The sequence below is a fragment of the Macrobrachium rosenbergii genome, chromosome 28, assembly GCF_040412425.1.
Source record: "Macrobrachium rosenbergii isolate ZJJX-2024 chromosome 28, ASM4041242v1, whole genome shotgun sequence".
In the NCBI taxonomy this organism is placed as follows: Eukaryota; Metazoa; Arthropoda; class Malacostraca; order Decapoda; family Palaemonidae; genus Macrobrachium; species Macrobrachium rosenbergii.
In genome coordinates, this window is record NC_089768.1 from 28,627,589 (window position 1) to 28,651,092 (window position 23,504).

At 36.5% G+C, this 23,504-nt stretch overlaps 1 protein-coding gene across 15 annotated transcripts in view; it reads right to left on the bottom strand.

The window, feature by feature from the left end:
* The window catches only part of LOC136854163 (ATP-binding cassette sub-family G member 1-like), a 203,474-nt gene that overhangs the window by 20,936 nt on the left and 159,034 nt on the right, over positions 1–23,504 (bottom strand). For 6 of the 15 annotated variants that reach the window (XM_067130434.1, XM_067130430.1, XM_067130429.1 and 3 more), the window contains exons 2-4: positions 14,273–14,551; positions 2,956–3,086; positions 348–465 (exon numbers count right to left, since the gene is read on the bottom strand). In XM_067130434.1, the coding sequence (XP_066986535.1) occupies positions 348–465; positions 2,956–3,086; positions 14,273–14,301 (278 nt within the window). In that variant the 5' untranslated portion in view covers positions 14,302–14,551. The remainder of the gene's footprint in view (positions 1–347; positions 466–2,955; positions 3,087–14,272; positions 14,552–23,504) is intronic. The other 9 variants (XM_067130426.1, XM_067130428.1, XM_067130427.1 and 6 more) reach the window with 2 other exon arrangements.

Sequence of the window (23,504 nt, forward strand, 5' to 3'; positions counted from 1 at the left end):
GCTCTTTAACTTATTTGTGTGAGGAGGAGGGATTGTGGGAACCAATAGTGATTGCAAATGTTAGCAAAGATTGCCTTTCAAAGTGAGGTTACAATTTTGTACAACTAGAAATATGGCAGTTTCAAATATAGTTATGTGAAGTAAAAATTATGCACACTTACTTTTGGTGTATGACAACTGCTGGTAGTATTGCTGCATAGTGTCATTTACCAATTTGCTAAAAGCTATGCGTGTTTCTTGACTACAATACGCTGCTCAAATTTGGAAGGTCAAAGAATGGAAACCGACGTAAATGTGAATACAATCCCTTGAGTTGGCAAAGAAAGAGCAAGGAAAATCAAACTTACCTGTAACCCGCAGTTATATTCATGAGAGTTGACTTCCCTGCTCCTGAGGGTCCCATGATAGCTGTTAGACGACCAGACTTGAAGCTTCCGCTCACTCCCTTCAGGATAGTCTTGTAACCTAGAACACAAAGTAGATCGTCACATTCATTTAACCAATAACTTCTTTGTCTCGCAAGGAGATAGAATGAATTTAAGAGGAAAACAGGATCTCCGGTCAGTGGGTTCCTCGATATTTTTCCAAATACAAAGAGCTATATTGTAAGTCATGTTTCATTGTTTTTCAAAATGTTGTTCCAGAAGCAAAATCTATCCTTCATCTTTTCTCAATCTGCATAAAAAATTTGCACTTGATTCAAATTAACACTTTAGATTAAAACATATTGTTATAACAAAAAGCCTCAAATAACAGCTCATATCTACACTGCCAGATGATACTGTTCTCAAAATCATTAAAGCCAAAGAAAACAGCTGAAACTAAAGATTTTTAAAATTCCTATTTAAATAAGTTCCTATTTTATCTTCGAAAATTCCTTTAAAAAAAGCTCTTCCTTGTGACAGTTTTAATAAAGCTGAAAAGCTTAAAATTTTATGAATTCATTCAAGAGCATTTTCGGTCACATTTGAAAGAAAGATAATCACTACCAATATTACCAAATGGGAATATTGTATTACATCAGTATGGATCACCATTACAACTCCCTAATTGAAAAAAACCCTTCATTGCAGTCATCCTAAGATTGAAACTCGTAATACACTATGAGTACATTAACTTCACAGACGTATAGGACACTTGATTTATCACAAAATGTCACATGGAACGTGACTAAGTATACCTATCTGACAAATCTGTTTGCTACGAGTACAGTAATTAAAATCAAAAGAATGAAGGCAATAAAATTCAAGAAGAATGCAGTTGCAGATGTGAGAGAAAATAAATGTGTCTCCGAATAAATTTCAATTTGTGGGTATCAGAGAGACTGAAAAGGATATTCGGTGACACTCAGGTGATACATTACGTGTAAAGACTTGCATCTGAACTTGAGAGAGAAAGCAAGCAAGAGAAAAAAAGAGCAAGATAACACATTACGCTAAAAATAATTTGACGTAAAACTTTTAAAAGGGTATATGAATGCCTTCACGAAAATAATATATGGAACTGACTAAATTGAGGATTCAAACCCTCCTACTAAAAGTGCGTATGCAGTTGACGATGCCGGAATATTTGTCCCTATAAACGTCATTTTAAAAATATATTATTATAATACGACTAATTTTAGGCAAGCTATTTCAATTTCCTTTATTTTCATTCTGTGACCAAATCTTCATCCTCACGATTCATAAATAACACTAGTCTTAATCGGAAAAATAAAAGCCTACTATCGAGCGTTATGATTCGCAATACACATCCAAATCATTGTTTACAACTCTGTAAACAGGAAACGCCACTTTTGCCAAGTACAGTATTTGAAGGTAAGAAGGCTGATAACCACCCAAGGAAAGGAAGGCTAGGTTAACGCTGACACCGTCATGGTTTTCCTTTGCACTGCATAATAGAGGTCGAAGAGTGCAAATGCTTATGCAGATGCAAGTTGGTCTAGGTAACTTGCAAGGCACTCTTCTTCTTGCTTTAAATTTAAAGATTTTGCAAACACCCCTCATCCGATACACAGCTTGCTTGATGCTTGCCAGGAGCTTAGGCAAATATTCTACTGAACAATCACATCAAATATCTAACTGTTCTTAGGAAAATTCATCGTCAAAATAATGATAGAGAATGGCGTTTAATTACTAGTCATGAAGTGGAGAAATCACTCAAAAACATGTCCCAGCATTTACCTTACTTTTCAATGACATTGACAGAATAAGAGTCAGATTTTTCCTAAATCCTTCGATTAAAAATGAAAGACAAGATGCTCTAGTTTCTAAAACATTCTGACTTTCATAAATATTCGTACAAAGTTATAACTTTTAAACAACTACTCTACAGCATTTTTTTACGCAAAAGAACATGTTGCTTATTAAGAAACCCCGCAGCGAGGTAGCGCCTCAGTGCACCTCATGCGGTGCACTGTAGGCATTACTTAAGGCTCTTCGCAGCGTCCCTTCAGCCCCTAGTTGCAACCCGTTTCATTCCTTTGACTGTGCCTCCGTTCATATTCTCATTCTTCCATCTTACTTTCCACCTTCTCCTAACAATTGATTCATAGTGCAAATATGAGGTTTTCCTCCTGTTACACCTTTCAAACCTTTTTATTGTCAATTTCCCTTTCAGCGCTGAATGACCTCATAGGTCCCAGCGCTTGGCCTTAGGCCTAAATTCTATATTCTATATTCTGTTCTGTTCTGTGTTATTAAGAAAAAAAAAAGAAGTTTAAAGAAATTACCACTTAAAATAAAATATTCACATGAACTATTTCTTTTAAAATAAATAACAGAGGGAAAAGCTATTAAAAGCTGACTATGTCATATTCAAAAAGAGGAACTTGCTTTTGTGATATAACGAAAGAAAAAAATTTAACGGAACTTGTTTTTATAATTACAATAATCGAGAGTCGTCTACACCTAAAATAATCTAGTTTAATGTTAACATTTCAGGGCATATACTGACCTCTATGCCTGCCTTCTGACACTGAGTATGAGAGGTCAGCGAACTCGATGTCGACAGGCGGCCTCTTGGGAAGGTGGGACATGATGACTCCCGCGCTGGCGCCGTTGACGACCTTCTTCCGAAGGTCGTTGCTGAAAGAGACGGATTTTTTAATTTTAATTTTCCATATTTGGCGTATTTTGTATAGTAATTCTCTTCTACAACGTTTCTTTCCCTTATTATTAAATATTAAGTACCACACAACCATCTCTTAGTAACTATACACTAATGTGTAAAAAAAAAATAAAATAAAATTCAAGGAGCCAAACTCCACTGTGTTTGTTTATAACAAAGTGTTGTCTTATAATACAACAATGCAGGTCTGTATTGTATGCCACAAATCTTCTGTAGCAAGACGTATAATAATTTTAAGCTTCAATTTTAACCCCACTGACCCCTATCCACCACTTCGGTAGGGAGGGGGCGGGGTAAATCCACACACAAACAAAAACACACACACACATACACACACACACCTTTCATTTAATATAAAAAAATTACCAGGTTCCTCCAAGTATATTGTGTACCTTAATGGCCCCACCTCTAATCCATTTACTGGGATCTTTATTTAGAAATATAACAATCATCTTGTTAAATATTTCCGTTTCAAAAGGAAACCGTAGCACACTGAACTATCAACAACGTACTGCTGATCTCACGAAGCAAAAAGAACAATTCTCTTAATTCGTATCCTAAGGACAACTGATGCAGAAGGTTACTTGTACAGTGTGATATTATTATAACGGTTAAACTAATACACAAAATGAAACCTCTTCCTCAACAGTGACTATCATTTTGTTCACACACCATCACCAACCCTGACCTTTTTAAAAGCAAACTTTTTAACAAACATGAAAGTTTTATTCTTATTAACAATAACATTACTGTATTTCAAAACGTCCAATAGAAATCGGCTTGCCAGTAATTGTAGTTTCATATGAAAGAATATTGTTACGCTTTGTAAAAAGCTAAATGCAGTGAAAGGACACTGCATAAAATTAACACATTTCTTGTTTTTAAATGCACAGTAGTTTGGATAATTAAAGAAAAAAAGACAGATTTGCATATTATGTTTCCTGAAGTAAACAAAGATCGAAGAAACTTTAAGTACATCCTTGAAATCAGTTTCTTTTAAAGATATTCAAAGCTGAACCGTAGAAAAGGACGATATGATAAACATTTGATAATTTCATTTTACAATACCAGGCTAAATTGCCCAGTATCAAATGCAGCAGTAATGGCAGATCATGCAATATTCGACATCACACTGAAAATCTGCATTATCATCGTGGGAATTACTATCACTAGTAGCACTGAACACTGAATTCTTATAAAAAGTTTTAAGATGTAAACCATTTGAGTTGTAAATGACCAAATTTAAGTAGTTTCATAATATCCTATCGATATCGATGTTACTATCATAACTAGTGATAAGTCATCCCGAAGGGCAGAGAGATTTTTAATGTTGATCGACATGAGGAAACTGTGTTAACCTAAGTTCATTACTCAAGTTGGATCTTCATTAGCAGGTGACTGGCTACATGTCATTCCATCTAATGAACGTCAATTTTCATAAGACATTTATTCTTAGGTAATATTAAAAGTTTTCACTAATTCTTGAAAACAACCATTTCAAGAATAATATAAAAATAACTATAGGTAACAGCACTTCACAATGCTTATGTGCAAATTTGAGCAAGCTGATCATTTAGAACCCAAAAAACCTATGGTCTCCTTAGAGTTGGTTTGCAAACCAACAACCAACTCCCCCCCATCTCTCCCTCTCTCTCTCTCTCTCTCTCTCTAAGCTGCATCTCAGGCCATCCAAGATTGGAAGATGTAAAATATACCGGAAGATGCATTAGCAATTCTCTGGTAGATATCAAAGGTGCCTCACACTGAGGGACCTGGGGCAACCCGAACGAACTGTAAGGTCTGTAAGGTAAGGTAAGGTCTCTCTCTCTCTCTCTCTCTCTCTCTCTCTCTCTCTCTCTCTCTCCTCTCTCTCTCTCTCTCTCTCTTCCCAAAGCATTGGTAGGCCGCATGACTGTACAGCTTGCATGCAATGGTCTATTGAACCTAATGATAATAGCATTGTCATTCCCTACTATCAAAAGCAGTACAACGGCCATGCAAAATGAGTTCTTTTAATAAATCTGGAAAGTAAAAATGTGAGTCAAGACAAAACAGTTTGCAAGAATTTCAGAGTGGCAACCAGGAGTGTAGAAAAGGCAAATAAACTATTTCGCATGTTCGAAGGAAGGCCACAAATAAAGTTTCCGACAGTGAATGACAATAGAATTTCTTTTCAGAAAAGCTGCACGCTACAAAATATCTTTTTGCTTCAATAAACTCTTTCACTGTAATCAAAGAAATGGTTTTTCATCTTCTCGTTACTAAAACCGCGGCCATTAAAGAGTGCAGTAGCCTAAAGGATTAACACCGAATAGCATGAAGACCCTCTGTTTTTTGTCCAAACATTCCATCAATCATGGCATTTTAAAATGGTTTGAACACTGGAAAATGTATTAATTCATTATTTTCAGATCGTGAAGTTTAGAACTGAAATGTAAAATAGTTTTCAAAATTATTCCTTTAATACATTAAACATTTTTCCAAGCTATATATGTTGAGTGGGTTGGGTATGCGAGACGAAATGAAAGTATGAAACCACCAATAAAATGACGTGAAGGAACCAGTAAACCAAGTAGATTTTGTTGCCAACGTCTTCCAGTAAAAAGTCGGGGAAAACAAAGAAAAAAAGACCTAATGTCAAGAAGAAGAAGAAGAAACACTCCTATCCACTGGAGTGGCGGGCAAGACGTGCCCGATCGCAGAAATCTGGACTATTGACTGGTTCCAGGAGGAGGACGAGTGAATACAGTGCTTTCCAGGAGCTTTTGTCGTGATGGCTAATGGCTCTTCACTCCACAAATCCAATGAAATCAACATCCTCTCACCGACTATGGTAATCAATGGGACAAGGACTCGACAGAGACCGATACCCGTCGAAAACCCTTTACGCTCTGTTTAGTCATCATTATCCGTCGGTTCATTTGCGCCATCGTGAATATTATTACTGCCGCCGTCATCACTATTGCTGATATCTTTTTTTTTGTTAATATTTTGTTCGACAGGGCAGGATAATTATTCAGATATCATCAAAAGTAATATTTGTAAATTTAACAGTACCAGCGTTTAATTGGAAACAAAAATGTTACAAAGGAAACGTGTTTGTAACGGTAACAAGATCTGATAACAAATCAATTAAACAGTATTTCTAACGGAAAAATATAACTTCATTGGGAGCTTTGGAAAACTCTATTCTCCGTTAAAGACAGAAAGAGTCAATCGTGGACTGGCATACGGAACTAGCTTGAAACGCGACTTTCTTACTCTAAATAGTTCTTACAGTATTTGAAAGATTACATTAATACGGTATGAAGTGTGTCTCTCCACACACGAGAGACGGAGAGGAAGAAAAACCACTCCACATACTGACCATACATTATCTAATTGGACCCCTTCACTAAAGCGCTACGCTTGGCCTCTCAGGTGAGAAGACTGCTGGGAACACGACAGGAAGGGAAGAACTGATAACGTCGAAGTGGACAGGAAGAAAGAATGACTATAGTAGCATATACCATCAGGTTTGTAACTTTCACACACAATCTGAACCTAAGGCCCACGCTGTGTAATGATAACATACTGTCACACTTATAAAGATCCTCAATTAGGAGGAATAAAAGTAATAAAGGTGGCAACAGTTAGAATTTGTGTCATATGCAGAGGTAAATCGAGTTTTGAACTAAATGGTCTTGATTTAACTCATGCCACTGTTATTTGAGTTATTCGGACCTTCCCACCTGGGACGCCACCACCCTTGAAGTTGAACAAACATCCCTAAACTGGCAGGGACGCTGTCCTTGACACAAAATAGCTCTGGGTTTTTGTCTAATATTAATTTTCTTTATAGATTTATGTATATAGGTTTTGATCTGTTAGCTATGCAAGCTAAAAAACAAAAATACCAAAAGCATTACGAACACAAGGTTTCTTCTTGAAATATGAAAGGTATTTGAAGTACTGTATCAAATACAGATAACAGCTGTAAAAATAAAACGTTGTATATTCTATTTAGGAAAAACACAAAATTCGTTTTTCTTGATAATAACTAAATAGAACTCAATACAACTATAATCTTGGCACCACCAAATAGATCCTTGGTTTTATACGACTGAGTATTTGGGGCAAAAGTAACTCTCCTCCCGTGTAAAAATCCAAACCAGTTGGCAAAGATACCATTACCCGCCAGGTGTTTTACAACTATTTTTCGATCCTTTTACACCAAATCTTCATAGTGTGTGTGTGTGTGGCGCTAATGATGTGGACCATTACAGCTTTCGCTGCTAGCTTCAATTATGCACACCTCGCATTTCGGTGGATTTGTGCAACGTCATTATCCAGTAATTGTCACGCCACGGGAGGCATAACGATTTTGATACGCTTTAAAAAAATATTTTTTTCCTCCGCTCCGATGTTGGCAAGAAAAACTTAATTTTAGGTTGTAGGTCACTTCCTAATACTTTATTGTATAATATTTTTTTAAATGGCGGACACTTTTTTTTTAGCACGAGAAACGATACGTAGCAGTTAGGATATAAGGTACTGTACACATTCTACAATACTACACGTCTCCTGGATACTTGTATTGTAAAAAAGACATGTGATCTTTATATGATTTACGTAAATGAAGGAAGATTTATCTCTTTTATATTTATTGTGTTTTATGGCGATTTCAGACACTATTTTTTTTTGTCGTATACAATACAATGCATCGGCCAAGAAACTTACAGGGTGTCGAGGTTATTTTGCGTCCGAGGTGCACAGTTTAAAGATAATACTTAAAACATCTACTAAACATTATTAAAACATCCGTTTTAAATAAATAAGAGTAGGTCACATCATAGGTACTCAGAGGAAATAGGGTATTTAATCTGGCATCGTAAGTTATAAAAGCAGCAGTCCTCCTGTTAAGTATATCTTAGTTTAAGTCCTCCCGTGAGCTGATATGAATACTGTTCGTGAAAATAAGATCGGGCATATTTTCCTCCGCTGCTGCCTCCTGTTTTACCCTCTGAAAAATTTAACATTAGTTCTAAGAACATTCTGGCAGCGATACTTTTTGTTAATTTCCCAAAAACAAAAACAGGGAGATTAGAAGGTCCATTTACCGGAGAGTTTCTCCTGCCGAATGTGACTGGCTCTCTGGAGAACAGTAAATATAAATTAGTACAACGAAGGAAGTGTGTTTTCAGTTTGCAATCACACTCTCCTTCATAGTGACTTAGATGATACTGTTAACGACAGCTTTGCTACTTTAAAAACAATAGGCCATAACAAAATATACTATCCTGATTTGCATACCCGGTGTAAAAACTATGGACCTAACTCTTCCTTTTAGAAAAAACTTTTTTTCTGTGCATACACACGTTCTTCCTGCCCCTAAAACTGATGCTAAACTCATCTCTAATAATGCATTATTGGAACAAAAATGATGCAATGTTCTTACATCTGTCAGCTGCTATGCTATTTAAATATATGAAACTATAGAAATCATACGTGGCTGTCATTTCAAGAAGCTCAAACCTTACGACAACAACAACAAAGGTCAGCTAAAAGCGACCAATTTAGATAGGACAAGTAAACACAACAACCCGAACATTTTGCACTTTGCTCTCCTTCACACTTACTGCTAAAAGTAAAAAAAAAAGTTCGATAAAGTAAAAAAACAAAAAGCACTTGGCAAAATGGCCACTGCCGCAGAAACGGAGGCTGCAGTACCTGGAGAGCATTAACAGGCCAAGTCCATTTTGTTCTTTGTTAAAGCAGAACACGCCAAGGGGAACAACTGGGCGTCTGACATTCAAAAGAATCCCGGGGTTTTGCGGGGGTCCATGCAACACTAGAAAGACCGCTGAATTTCACCCCTTCAGCTTTTCAGGCTTCCTATCTTGAAAGGCGAGGCATTAAATTAACTGTACTATAAACCTGGCCGCTTTATTCAGTGTCACGTACAATTCGAAATTTAGGAAAATCCGGGTGCCAAAACTGACTAATAACTTGAGTTAAGCGACCCCCCTGACATTTAACCTAAGGTCACAGAACATACAAGAACTGCTAAGAGACAGGATTGTCTCTAAAATATCAGCATGACTCAATCACGAGACATATTAAGCGGAGTTAGAAATCCACTTTAGCCGTCAGGCCTTCGAATATTTGTGACTACTCGCCCAACTTCGGAGCTTAAATCTTAACGTCGGTATCGGTCAGTCAGTCTGAGATACCTGTTTCAAACTGTACTTCGCAATAAACTAAAAAGAAAAGGTACAATATATGTTTTCAAGAAAACATATACTGCACGATATACTTCATCTGAAGTTACAGGGCATTAAAATAATGTAATTTTAACAAACGACATCTCCAAAAAACAAGAGTGCGACACACGACACGGCGATATTACTTACGACAACGACTCCCAACAAATCATTTCAAGTTACAGCAAATGAGAAACCAATCCATTTTGACAAACGTCATCTTAAAGAGGCATCAGAGCATGACAGGCAACACGGCCCCTTAAAAGGAGACGTGGGATACAAGGCAAGCAAGCGCCCAATTCAGAGAAAGCATCAAACTTCCTTGATGATTAGAGCAACACCTCAAGGTGTTCTCTATTGAACCAGTCTATCGTCAATATTATTTCTCGCACTACACGGAAAAATGCGAGGAATATTCTTAATACGACAGCGTCTTGTCTTAGTGTGTATAATATATATATATATATATATATATATATATATATATATATATATATATATATATATATATATATATATATATATATAATATATATATATATATATATATATATATATATATATATATATATATAAATTATTGCAATCCTGAGACAAATTTCAATCAAATTTAAGGAAATTATGGAAGTGGAAAAAAAGCTTTAATAGATGTTGGGTCGTCCTTTATTTATTAAGAGAGATTCAATGCACAGAGTTTCTCTTTAAATCCTTAACGCTGTAGGCAGTTGAGTGCAACAAATCACCTCATGCCATCAATGCATTTTTCCGATTTTTACGATGTATTAAGGGCTGCTATGCATCGCAATATTGTGCAAGATTAATCCAGATATTGTGTGGGTCTGGAGGTTGCATCGCATTACGTCTTAGCCTCGACGACTGTTCTGCTAGCATTTTTTTCTCCACTTTTTTTTAATTTCAGCTGTCTTCTAGCATAACCATTAAAACAATAAATAACAAAACCAACCGACAATTTCCTCAAGATCAGTAGCTTCGAGTTAGTGTAGTCCAGTGGCAACGCAACTTTATTTGGAGATATGAACAAGAGAATCACCCAGCAAGGGAGTCTGCAATATACGTTGCAAATTTCCTGACTCTCGAGAGGAACTTGAACGTGAAAACAGGAATTCCAAAGGTTAAATGAATTCGGTACAACGTAAAAGGCGGCGAAACTTGGCAAACAGGCAGCTCTTGCGAATTTCTCAGTTTGCAAAAAAAAAAATAAATAAATAAATAAAAAACTGAAAACATCAGCAATCTGCGAAAAAAATATATGCAGTTTATTTCACAACCTTAGTTATGACTTACAGTAAAGTTTTAAGTCAGGCTTCCTGTTTCAGGGAAGAGTTATCATTATTCTCTATTATCATAATGCTAAATACTTATTAGATGATCCAACTCAGGACTTCCTAGTTAAGCGTTACATAGTCTATGTAAAAATTATTATCTTATTGCATTTATTAAAAAAAAAATGATCCCCTGTGTTCTTAAAACGGATTTCCATCCATGACCACAATGCATTTCAAACCGTAAAACATATCTACCCATTAACTAAGCATTTTTTACTCCCCACCAAAAATACTCAAGTAAACTATTACAAACATAACAAGAGTATGGAAAGTTTTTAAAGAAACAAAATTGTACAACGCACATGTGTATTACACATAAACCCACACCCACAAACACACACACTCTCTCTCTCTCTCATATACATATATACATAATATATATATACATAATATACACACACACACACACATATATACATATATATACATATATATACATATATATATATATATATATATATATATATATATATAGAGAGAGAGAGAGAGAGAGAGAGAGAGAGAGAGAGAGAGAGAGAGAGAGAGAGAGAGAGAGAGAGAGAGATGGATATATACCGTATATGTCTCATTAGTAGAGCGCTAAGCTCTCATTATTAAGATCTGCGGTTCAAGTTCAGCCTCCAGCAGCCAGTCGACCCAGCTGAATGGGAGAGACTACCCAACTGGTAGCAATCACTAAGGAAAAATGGACATTTATTTATATTGCACACAAAACTATATGATGATTATTAGAAGAGTTAGCAAATTCAACACGAGAGAGAGAGAGAGAGAGAGAGAGAGAGAGAGAGAGAGAGAGAGAGAGAGAGAGAGAGAGAGAGAGAAATCAGGTATCGTTACATAGCCTAGCCGAGTCAGCCACTATATATATTCATAAAATACAAGATGGAAAACATCATATCCACAACATTACACTTTCATAAGAGAACTCTTATGTTACCATCATTCTTCATACGGTTCCCGCTCCGATATATATCCTGCAATGAAGATTTGTTATTTTGCAATAAAAATGGTAGAAAACGATATATGAGAGAGAGAGAGAGAGAGAGAGAGAGAGAGAGACTAGCTATCTGCGTCAGACATACAAAGTATAACATATTGGGCTATTGACTTTGTATCTACAACGTAACGTGAAAAATGCATGAGTTTCTCCAGGCAATCTGTCATATTTTGTAAAGGCATGACCATATCTGGAAAAATGGCCCAAACATTACGTGATTTTCACAAACCTATCTATTCCATTTCTCCAAATCTCCTGTGTTACAATGGGAGTGAGTGAGTAAAATAAACAAATAATACGGCAATGAATTCATTTAAGATTTACACAAACAGTTTATGTGAAAACGATAAATGTGTAGGACCATTCTCGAGCTGTACTGTTTCAGCAGCATTGAATATACAGTAAACTGCGAAGAGGAAAATTAGTGTATAATGCTGAAAATGGTAAAATTATCGACTGATAATGGGTTCCCAAAATAAAATTTCTATGATTCTTGCCATCCTTGACCGTTCTTTTTTCTTTTCTTTTTTTTTTTTCTTTTAAGCTCAATCTAAGCTGGTCCAGTTTTCATTCAGCTGTGCGACTTTTTCGGCCAATTCCCTCAGACACTCGTTTGTTCCGTTTTGAGTTCAAGACAAGGTTCCACCACAAAAAGTACGCACTGCTGTACTCGCTCGGAAAAAGACCTTTTGACGAATTTTGAGCATGGTCTAATTGCATTAAATCTGAAATTCTTAATTTATATTCAATTATTTGTCTTGCATCTACACTATATTAATACTAGCTCTCTTTTACATACACTCTATTCCAAGACTGCTCGTTTTCCACATTTACAGCTATTCTGACTTCAACACAAAATGTGTACAGCCAAGGTGTATTCTCTAGACCTTGTGTACAGCAATATCCGTGACGGAGTTAAAATTTTTATCGTGCGAAGATACCCTGTGGACTCCCACGGACAATTTATTGTGACATTCTAAGAATGTGAAGAACAGGTTTCAAACACTTGTTTCTCGAAAACGAGGCACTTTGTACTAAAAAATTAAGCACTCATCTTTAAAAGTGTTCTGCACATATAACTACGGAGAAGCGAGCTTCTGGGTGGGGTGTCCTGCCAAATGTTCTCCATTTTGACAAATGTTTTCTACTGCTACGCTCGTTAATTAAGGCATCAAAAAGCCGTTTTGTGCAATTGTGAGCTAGATTTATTTACCTTAAATTTGATAGGGACTTATGGAATTCCTGAAGGCAGAACAATCAAGTTAAAAAAAAGTAGCAGTTCACACGCCTTGGGAGGTAGGTCGAATTGTTAATATCTGCCATCTAAGCGATTTTTTCAAAATTCTTTTTACTAATTTCCTGGTGCTCAGCAGAAATATTCGAGCTTATTTCGGTTTTTGGGTGATACACGGGCAGAGTGACTTTATGTTGCTGTTTACAACATAAAAAAAAGTGCTGAGCTGTTGTTTCATACAGTTGAATTATGCATTTTATATGTAAAAGTTGTCCTGCCAGAAAAGCAAGACCAGGTGTTACAACAGACCTTATAGATTTACTTTAAATGTGTGGTACTAAAATTAAGGAATTTTTACTATCTTTTCCTCTATTCAAATTACGCAAGGCTACGAAATTCAACAGTTTTATCAAGAAATTGTTTTCAGCTCTGTAAAACCCGGATGTGAAAAATCCAAAATTAGATGGGCCATAATCAATTGCAAACTTCCCGCTCCAACGCAAAGATCATTACTGCCTAACCATTACGTCATTTACTTGTTCTTTCAAACAGCAGGAATCATTTTTCTTCCTTTCATTTACAGTACTGCCTCTAAATTAAAAAAAAAAAAAAAACAAAGCAGTAAACAAAATCTTGGATTTAGACCCAGGCTGATCACCACCAGAATTTGATCAACTGTTTCCAAGACGGGTCACATGAGCTTCAAAACCTGTTCAGTTTTCGCGTAATCCCAGCGACAGGCCGAACCAGGAACATTACCCCCTCCTGGTGGAGAGTTTTTTTTAAATAAAAACAAGAATTACCCGTCTAACGGAATAAACAGACTGGTATTTGAGTGTCCTATGTTATTTCTCTCTCTCTCTTACACAGTCATTCACTCTTACAGTCTCTTACACAGTAAAGTGAATTATTAAGTAATAATACACCACTGCCAGTCTTCGTAAAGATAAATGACTCGCACAGCACGCAACTGTACACGGCCATACCAAAGGCAAAGCACTTAGACCTTATGAGATCATTCAACACTGAAATGGAAACTGAGAACGAAAGGTTTTAAAGGTGTAACAGGAGGAAAACCTCGCAGTTGCACTAAGAAACAACTGTTAGGAGAGAATGGAAAGAAAGATGGAAGACAGAGAAAATGAACGGAGGTACAGTAACAGGAACGAAAGGGGTTGCAGCTAAGAGCCGTATAGAGGAATAGTGGGCAGCACTATTCCCCAACGGGATGGCACTATCATAAAGGATTAGGAATATTAATTAAACTGTGGTAAGATGTATGTTAGACGAAGAATCAGAAGCGACAACAAAACAATTTACTTACGGTGGCGGGTTTTCCGAGTTGTTGGTCATTGTGTTCCTGGGCAGTGATGAGTCCGTGTTTCTTATCTAACACTTAGGCCTAAATGCGTTGTAAGGAATGACCTCGTTATTTGAATCATCTCCTACTTGTTGCGATCAAATATGATCTGGTGTCACACTGCCAGGGTCACTAGTGTTGTGGAGTGGCGTTGGTGAAGAAACGAAACATGGTATACGTGTGTTCTTTGTGAAAGTGTACATTAAAAAGATATCTACTGACACAACCAAAACTCTGAATAAACTGTGTGGAGTGGATCGAAGAATATGTATCAGTTTTGTTAAGCGACAAACACCCACAATATATACCCACATTATATATATATATATATATATATATATATATATATATATATATATATATATATATATATATATATAATATTCCTCTGAGGGATGTCAGGAACTATAGAGATACAACTGCTAGCAGTAATTACCAACTTGTCAATGCTACAAATTCAACATAAATACGAACCATTAGATAAGCAATAACAAGAACGATAGTGGTCAGAAATTCGGTAAGACATGGGAAATGTAAAATAAATTTATTTGGTAAAACTTATAAAAAATTATTGTACATTTTATAAGGCTGAATGATACAAAAAATGCCTAGCTAAAACCTGTCGACAAAAAAAAAGTGCAATAACTACGTTGACCTCTTATCAATCTTAGTACGTATTTATTTTTAAGCCTTTATTTTAGTGCATATGCACTATGAGTAAACACCAGGGCTAAATTATTCACATCCAATTAATGTCAGAGATCTGGATTTCAGACTTTTCCGTTTGAACAAAACACGTGAAATGAAATTAAAACGTACGCGTTAACAATGAACAAATGAAATTAAATGAAACAAACTACTGTAACTAATACGGAAAACTAATAACTATATTGAAATGGAATGATTTCTAACCTTTCAAAAAACATTCCTATATAAATTAAACTGTTCATATTATCATCACTTGATGACGCGCTCTCTAACAGTGATCTACGTTGCCCAAACACTTTGATTCCGAACATATACTATACTTTCATCGAAATCTATAAATGTATTCTCCTCAATAAGGACCAACTACTCTATTCATGGAGACAGTTGAATCTAGGTAACATGGGTGCAGACTAGTTTACGTCAGCATGGCCCAAGAGCATGTGGTGTAGCATTAATCACATTCGCAGAGATACTGCAAGATTAGGAATCCAGTCCCATTATATTTGCCAGTTTAATAGTTTCATAAGAAAATGGTCATAGCGGCACACTCGGCACTGCATTAATTACTAATCACTTACAAAAATGCCCTTTAAAACCAGTGGGTTCATTAGAACTACTATATGCATATATTTCAGTTTTCCTCAGTCGAAATCACTTTTTCAGTTTCTACATTTCCTATTAAGGAAAAAAAAAACGTAGGCGCTACATAACTTATAAACTGACATACGTTTTATGAGCAATATTGGTTTTCTACAGACATCATCTGTGTATAACTTATGGGCAACAGATAGGACCACTACATATAAATTAACTGCATACAAAAAGTGGAATTCAACTTGAATTTCAAATAGGATAACGGCTGAGAGAGAGAGAGAGAGAGAGAGAGAGAGAGAGAGAGAGAGAGAGAACTAAACCGAACAATGGTACTAGCATGGCACGGAGCAGACGGGCCTGCCTGGAGGGTAGGAAGGACTGTGGGGGGGAGCGAGTGAAGCATGGGCAATTGTGCTCGCTCGAAAGCTATGCCATCGTCAGTAAAAGGAGGGCGACCAAACGAGTTCACGTGCAGTTCAGGCGTTCTGACGGCTCTGTTACCATGTAACCAAGTTCAAAGAGCATTTGCACGTTTGTGCTAAGGGGCCTTCATCCTCTTGAAACTAATCTCCATGTCATAATATGCTGATTTATACGCATATTGTCGTCTATTTCCGTATCTAACAAACTTCTGAATAACAAAAAAAGTCAAACCTCTAACAAAGTAACATTTATAAAGAACCGTATCTGGGAACTCGGGCTTAAATACAAATTACTCAAGAACAACGATACTACTGTACGTAAGCAAAACTTGGTTTTTGCATTAAATCGGGCTCGCTCGCTCTCTCTCCTTCTCCGAGGCCCTTCCTGATTGAAACAGCTATGATCTCAATAGAAATACCGTTTCACTTTTATTAATTTTAGTTAATAACATCGCGTATATATATTCTGTACACTGCCTCGGCGACTCTTGTGAAAGTACTGAACACGGAAAACGCTAGAATACTGAATGACACAAATATGCCGACGGCTGATATTCAACATAACTACTAGCTTCAACACCCTATTCGACAGGTCTACCACTTTATTTGGCTTGTATCTTGAAGAATATATTTCAGTGTAGGGTGCATACCAACTGTATTGATTTACTCAAAGAACTCTAGTTTACAGTTTTCTGTAAAACAAAACTATTGAGATGGCTTTGTCCGTCCGCACTTTTTTGTCGGCACTTTTTCTGTCCGCCCTCAGATCTTAAAAACTACTGAGGCTAGAGGGCTGCTAATTGGTATGTTGATCATCCGCTGACACAGTTATTGTTACCAACAACACAGGCCACCACCGGACCGTGGCTCAGTTTCATAGGCCGCGGGTAAGAGTTTAATGGGTCGTGGCTGAAAGTTTCATACAGCATTATAAGCTGTAGGCCTACAGAAGACTCGATTGCGCCGAAGAAACTTCGGCGCATTTTTTACTTGTTTCTTTCTTCTTCGATATAATTTCTCCTTATTGCCGCAATTCAAATTTATATCCCGAACAGGGGGAGAGAGAGAGAGAGAGAGAGACGCTTGCAGATTACAGAAAACTCGTATACCACGTCATGCCATTTAAATATTACATACAAGGCACCTAGTTACTTAAGTGACTAACCTAAACGGCATCGTTAAACATTTCTCCGCTCTTTTGACCTGCAACCGCGAACATTCTCTCTCTCTCTCTCCACTTTTTTCTACAATTCGCCATTGTATACGTTTACGGTAGGGCTCACCATACGCCTGTTACTTTCAGTCCATATTTTCAAGGGCACTGGAATGCATAAAAACACGACTTGGAAACTTATAACCATTCCTTCAAAGGACGTGAAGGATATATTTCCACATTACTTCCATCGTTATTCAGCCTCATTTTATACAGACTCCAGCATCACTTCAGACTTCTTAATTTAGTTCTCAAGGTGACCTGACCTTCTCAACACTCACAATGACTTTCAACCTTCGTAACTTCAGGTTAAGATGGGGACCGTCACCGTTCTTTTTTCAACTTTCAACTTTTGACAGACAGATTAGGCTTGAGTTGAACTTTTAGTAACATTTGTTTAGTTTATAGATGAGCCTAACTGCGTGAGGCCATCATATTATTTTGATATCCCCTGCTCTACACTTCTTCAAATACAATTAATTTCTTCTATCTTTCTGTTTTTCAAGGGCGTTTAAAAAATAATTTTAATACGATTTATCTACCCCAACCTACTAAAGAAATGATTTATCTATGTACACCCATAAAGTAATGTTGATTTATCTGTCTACCCGCAAAGAAATGCTTAATTACCTATGTCTGCCCGTAAAGTAATGCTGGTTTATATTAGTCTACCCATAAAGTAATGCTGATTTGTATAAGTCTGCCCAAAAAATAATGTTGAAAATAGCAATCTAGTAACAGCAAGAAAACAGCTGTCACTCACAGTATACCATTTGTTATGAGCGAATGAAACCACTTTTTTCTTACTTTCATTCTCTTCTTAGTCTGTGGCGCAACTAAACTGATACCTTTTCAAACTGTTACTGTCTGAAATCGGTAACTAATAACATGAAAATGCTTTGTTGAATATTTTACTTTACAGGAAAATATTTCAGTTTTGTAAGAAACTATTTCGCAACCAATTAACAACATGATAATCCAGAACTAACAGACTATTACAAATTTAATATAAAATGTCAATAAGAAAAAAAAGAAGAAAACGTTATCCTAAAACACACCAATGATTTCGTCCTATCGCCTGTCATTTTGAAAATCTTGTTTCTAACTACAAATATAATCTGGGAGAGGGGGCAAACTGTCTGGTCCCACTATTATTGCTTTAGATGACAAAAATTAACTAATCTAATAAGTGAATGTATGGATTCCCATCGAGTGTTAAAAAAAAAAAAAAAAAAAAAAAAAAAAAAAAACAAGGAAAAAACATCTACAAAAAAGAGCAAAAGACATAATCGTTTCCTGGCCCGCCAGAATTGCGAAAGTGTTTATGAAACAAGTAAAAAATGAGCCGAAGAAACTTCGGTGCAATCGAGTTTTCTGAATAGCGTATAATGCTGTATGAAGCTCTCAGCCACGGGCGGCCCATGAAACTTTCAGCCATGGTGGTGGCCTGTGTTGTTGGCACCTATAGTGGTGCCAGACTCACGATCATGGCTAACTTTAACCTTAAATAAAAATAAAAACTACTTAGGCTAGAGGGGTGCAATTTGGTATGTTTGATGATTGGGAGGTGGATGATCAACATACCAATTTGCAGCCCTCTAGCTTCAGTAGTTTATAAGATCCGAGGGCGGACAGAAGTACGGACGGACAGACAAACAGCCATCTCAATAGTTGTCTTTTACAGCAGACTTAAAACAGGTTCTGCTGTGAAATTCTTGGCCTACCTCAACGACACCGGCTATAAACTACAGCTACTACACTTTCCAATTACCCAACGGAGGGTAGCTCCGAAAGAGAAGCTGTCTACATACCAGGCGCTATAAAACTTTTTTTTCCAGGTTCTTACAAACTTTTGGTATTTAGTGAAAGGGATGATATAAAAAGTATGATATAAAAAGTAATGTTTTCAAAAGACTTTTAAGACCTTGATGCTGGAAATAGCAACCTTACGCACTGGAGGTTGAAAGCTGGCTGATGTAATTTACATCTCGTCCTCCAAAGCAGGCATGATAAATGTTTCCTGTTCACAGTCTTTTTCAAATGAGACATGGCATATAGAATGTCTCATTTCTTGAGTCTATGGCCTTCCTCTCAATTGAATGCCTAGAATTCAGATCACACTCTAAATTTAGGCTAACACTTGCACGATCCGCTTTCGTCCAAAGGACGCACAACTATCAAGGTTGAAGTGGTGTTTTGGAAAACACTCTCACTTTAGTTGAGGTCATAGTCGAACGCAAGACGTACGTTCTGCATGTATACACGTAGGTATGTGAGAGAGCGGATATTTGTGGATATACGATACATGTTTATAAGAGAACATATAGACTAATATATGTGGGGTTTATGAAAGAGATGATGTTGGCGTACAGCCAGCATGCTCTATCGAAAACGCATAGTCTAAATGATATAGCATTTCTCCCTGAAACCTGTAACGCTATTAGACTTAGTGATTATTTTAATCACACAAAAACTGCTCTGTCGTGAACATGCTATGCTCGAGCTGTTTTCCTTCGGGCTACACTAAATAAGGAGGATCAGAGTCAAAGGTACTAGCTTTTCATCCTCTACGACGTGTTCTTCGAGCAGGTGAATCCCACATGACAGCTTCTTTGCCTGGACGCTCAACGCCAAATTTCATTGACCTTCACTAGATTTTGTTCATTCAGAAAGGGAAGCCAAGTTTAGGCGTGCAAAGTATTTTCAGTCTTTGACGCAATTGCTTCGATTAATATTCTTCTGTTGCCTGAGCATTAATTCTTCATACTGATTTTGTATTCTGTCCTCTTCACTCTTCAACCTCTCTGGGCTTAAATTTTAGAATTAAGTTTGCTAACATCAAACTGGAATAAAATCAGAGAATTTCCCATAGACAACTATCCTGCATGTTTGGACAAAATAATAATGATCGCGAAAATTGTTTAAGTATTTCTCATTATAAACAATAAAATCAAGAGCATTATTTTCTTATGATAAAAACTCGACAAGTAGTCATTAGCATGTAAAAAATCTGTTTACGTCAATCTACATATGATATGTACATAAAACTTAACATATGAAACTAATACAACTCAATTTTCGTTAATACTGGCGTACTTATCAGTTTAAAAAAAAAAATAGCATAAAGCATGTTACGGGTCAACGACAAAAATAACAGCAGATCAGGACTAGGCAGACCCCAGAAATCTGGTTAGTGAAATATATGGTATGTACACTTGCGAATAACATATACAGCATTAATTTCATCACTTTAATCAGTTTGATAAGGTTTTTGTCATAACCATAACCATTCTGTTATTTATCACTGCTACTTCCGTCATTATCAATAATACTGTTGCCCTCCATAACACAAGGGTTCCTCTAAAACATGCCCAGATTAACCGTATAAGGTTCGTGTCCACTTTGCGATGAATATTACCTTTAATTTCATTACAAAACCCCAATAAACGATAGCATTAGCCCTTTTAAAGAAGTGTACGCAACTTTATTTTATAAGGGCATATTTTATGCGTTAAAGAAGACAGAACTTGACCCTGAACTGAATTCAAAACAAAAACTCATAATAAGGCACCAATAAAAACAAGAAACCAACAAATAAACAAAGAAATTATTCAGTGGGACAAAACATACCGAACCTCTGAATAACGCTGGAAACAACCAGATCAAATAAAAAAATGAAAACAAAAATAAAACCACTTTGGCAGCTGACCCAACAATTGCCTTCAATCTTGGCAAGAGAGCAACACTCACATCAGGGTACACAAGTTCAGGGTACGGGAACAGTATTCGTGATCCAGTAATGAAATTATGTTAAAGACACATAAATACTCATCGGCGACGTTTGTGCATTAGTCATAATTTTGATGCTATATTTTAAACACTAATAGTCAGTTTTCCTTGGGTATTTCAGGTACTTTGACACAGACCAGTATATTGACAATTGTTCACGTGCCAAAAGCCAAATTTTAAAAACAAATATACTAGTTACACATGTAAAATTTCTCTTACACGCCGTTTGAAAGCAACACTTTGTCATGCTTCCCGATCACTGACAGAAAACAGAGCGATAGGCCTCAAAGCCTCAAATCGACCGGATATCCAACAAATGGTCCTTTCTTGCAACTTCGAGAAAACAGACCGAAAACACGTGGGTCTAAAAATCTGGGTCAATTTTCCTAATAAAAACATTAAAAAGCGCACAGTGAGTGGAGTGGCAATATAGTCAGAGCCAGCAATTCGTTGTAGTGTCATCATGGACAGTGCTTCACAAATTTACTTTCATTAAAAGTGTTCATTCAAATTTGGCTTCATTTCTCTACATGGAATTGAAATAACGTGATCATTTGAGAAACCTAAATATTTTGAATTTAATTTTAGCTCTAGAGTCTACTCATATATATATATATATATATATATATATATATATATATATATATATATATATATTATATATTAGTTAAACTATGAATTTTGGCTGTCTACGACAACTCTCGCGACTTTTACATGCTAATGCACCGACAGAGTTGGTTTCCTTGACTATGGCCGTTCTTATCTTGAGAATTGATCAGCCCGCCATGGACAGGACCGTTCCAATTCCAGGTGAGCAAACACGTGGTGAGTCAAATGGACCACTATCATGAATGCTCAAACCAGACACACGAACTCGCTGAGAGAGGAAAATGTGAAAACGAGTTGTAGTACAATTGGCCTATGAATCCGGTACATACGAGGTTAAAGAGACATCTGGCAACTCTGAAATGTGGCAGAAAATATCCTTTCGTTTAACATATGATAAGCTGTTAATAATGCTGTCAGTGGACAAAGGCGTTACGTATGTCAGAGCGTGACTAAAAGCACGTATACCAAAGGGTAATGTAATGTTAATTAAGTAATAATATTACGCAACAAGACCGGAGTTGCCAGATGTCTCCTTTCTTTGCCGTGATGTGTACCGAAATATACTGCGGTACAGGCATCTACAACGAACTAATCCTGTCTAGTAAAAATGGATAAGATTTCCGCGGGGCTGAAGCACTATTACACCAAGCTTGAAAAAATACAATATCTGTCGGTAATGGTATTTTTGTATTTTTGGCTATATTACACCACCGCTACTCTGGTAATTATATCCTGCAAAACACCAACAGCTTTCAACTGTAAATGTTCTCTCTCTTCCGTATACTCTCTTATGCACAATGGTCTTGAAAAACCTCCGTTCATTCACAGAAAAAACACACACACACAAAAGAAAATAAATTTTATTAAATAACAGGCAGCTCGTCAAAACTGACACTTTTAGCAGGTCTGGCACGAGAGAGAGAGAGAGAGAGAGAGAGAGAGAGAGAGAGAGAGAGAGAGAGAGAGAGAGAGAGAGATCCGGTGACCTTCGTATTGTCCAAAGAAAAAGAGGGAAATTGGAATCCCTAGAACGTCAAACTGAACAAGTGGAAGCGATTGGGCTCGTAAGGCCAATTCAGACGTCTCACCTTTCGACCCAAAGTATGTGTTGACGTCAGTACGGATTTCACAGAGCTACATTAAAATACAGAAATAATTTCTAAAATAAAAGGATGATAAATAATTACCATGGCTACTAACAACTACAACTTAGCCTATGTATATACGGCTTGTGTGTGTATACGCAATAAGTAACACTTGACTTCAACACAGTCAAACTGTATGTAGAAATGTACACGGCACACACACACATATATACGTGTGTGCGTATACACTATAAATTATATATATATATATATATATATATATATATATATATATATATATATATATATATATATATTGGAAGAAAAAGGGTGGGTTAATAAATGTTGGTAGTGATAGAGGAGTAGAGTAGTGTGTAATTCGTACAGATATCGAGTAACAAATGCATAAGACAATTAGATGAGAGAACAGATGGTACCTCATACAGAGTCAGTTGAGCAATTTCTCCGTCATGGGACTATAGATAAGGATGAATGGTTAATATGAATAATCCTATATAACGAAATTTTTTTAAGGAGGCCCCTTGTAAAGGCTTCATCCTCCCTTCACGGGAATTCACCTTCGGCCTCTTCCTGACATCACTATAAACTTTACATTCTCCTCGTTTCACGAAATCTGTAGTTAATTCCTTTACAAATGTGGTTTTCGATTAACTAGCGTACAAAAAAAGACTTTTAATTCTATTTATGCTTAATGATCCAGTTTTCATTAACTTGACATCACACAATTCGAGGTTTACTATAGACGTCGTGCAAGC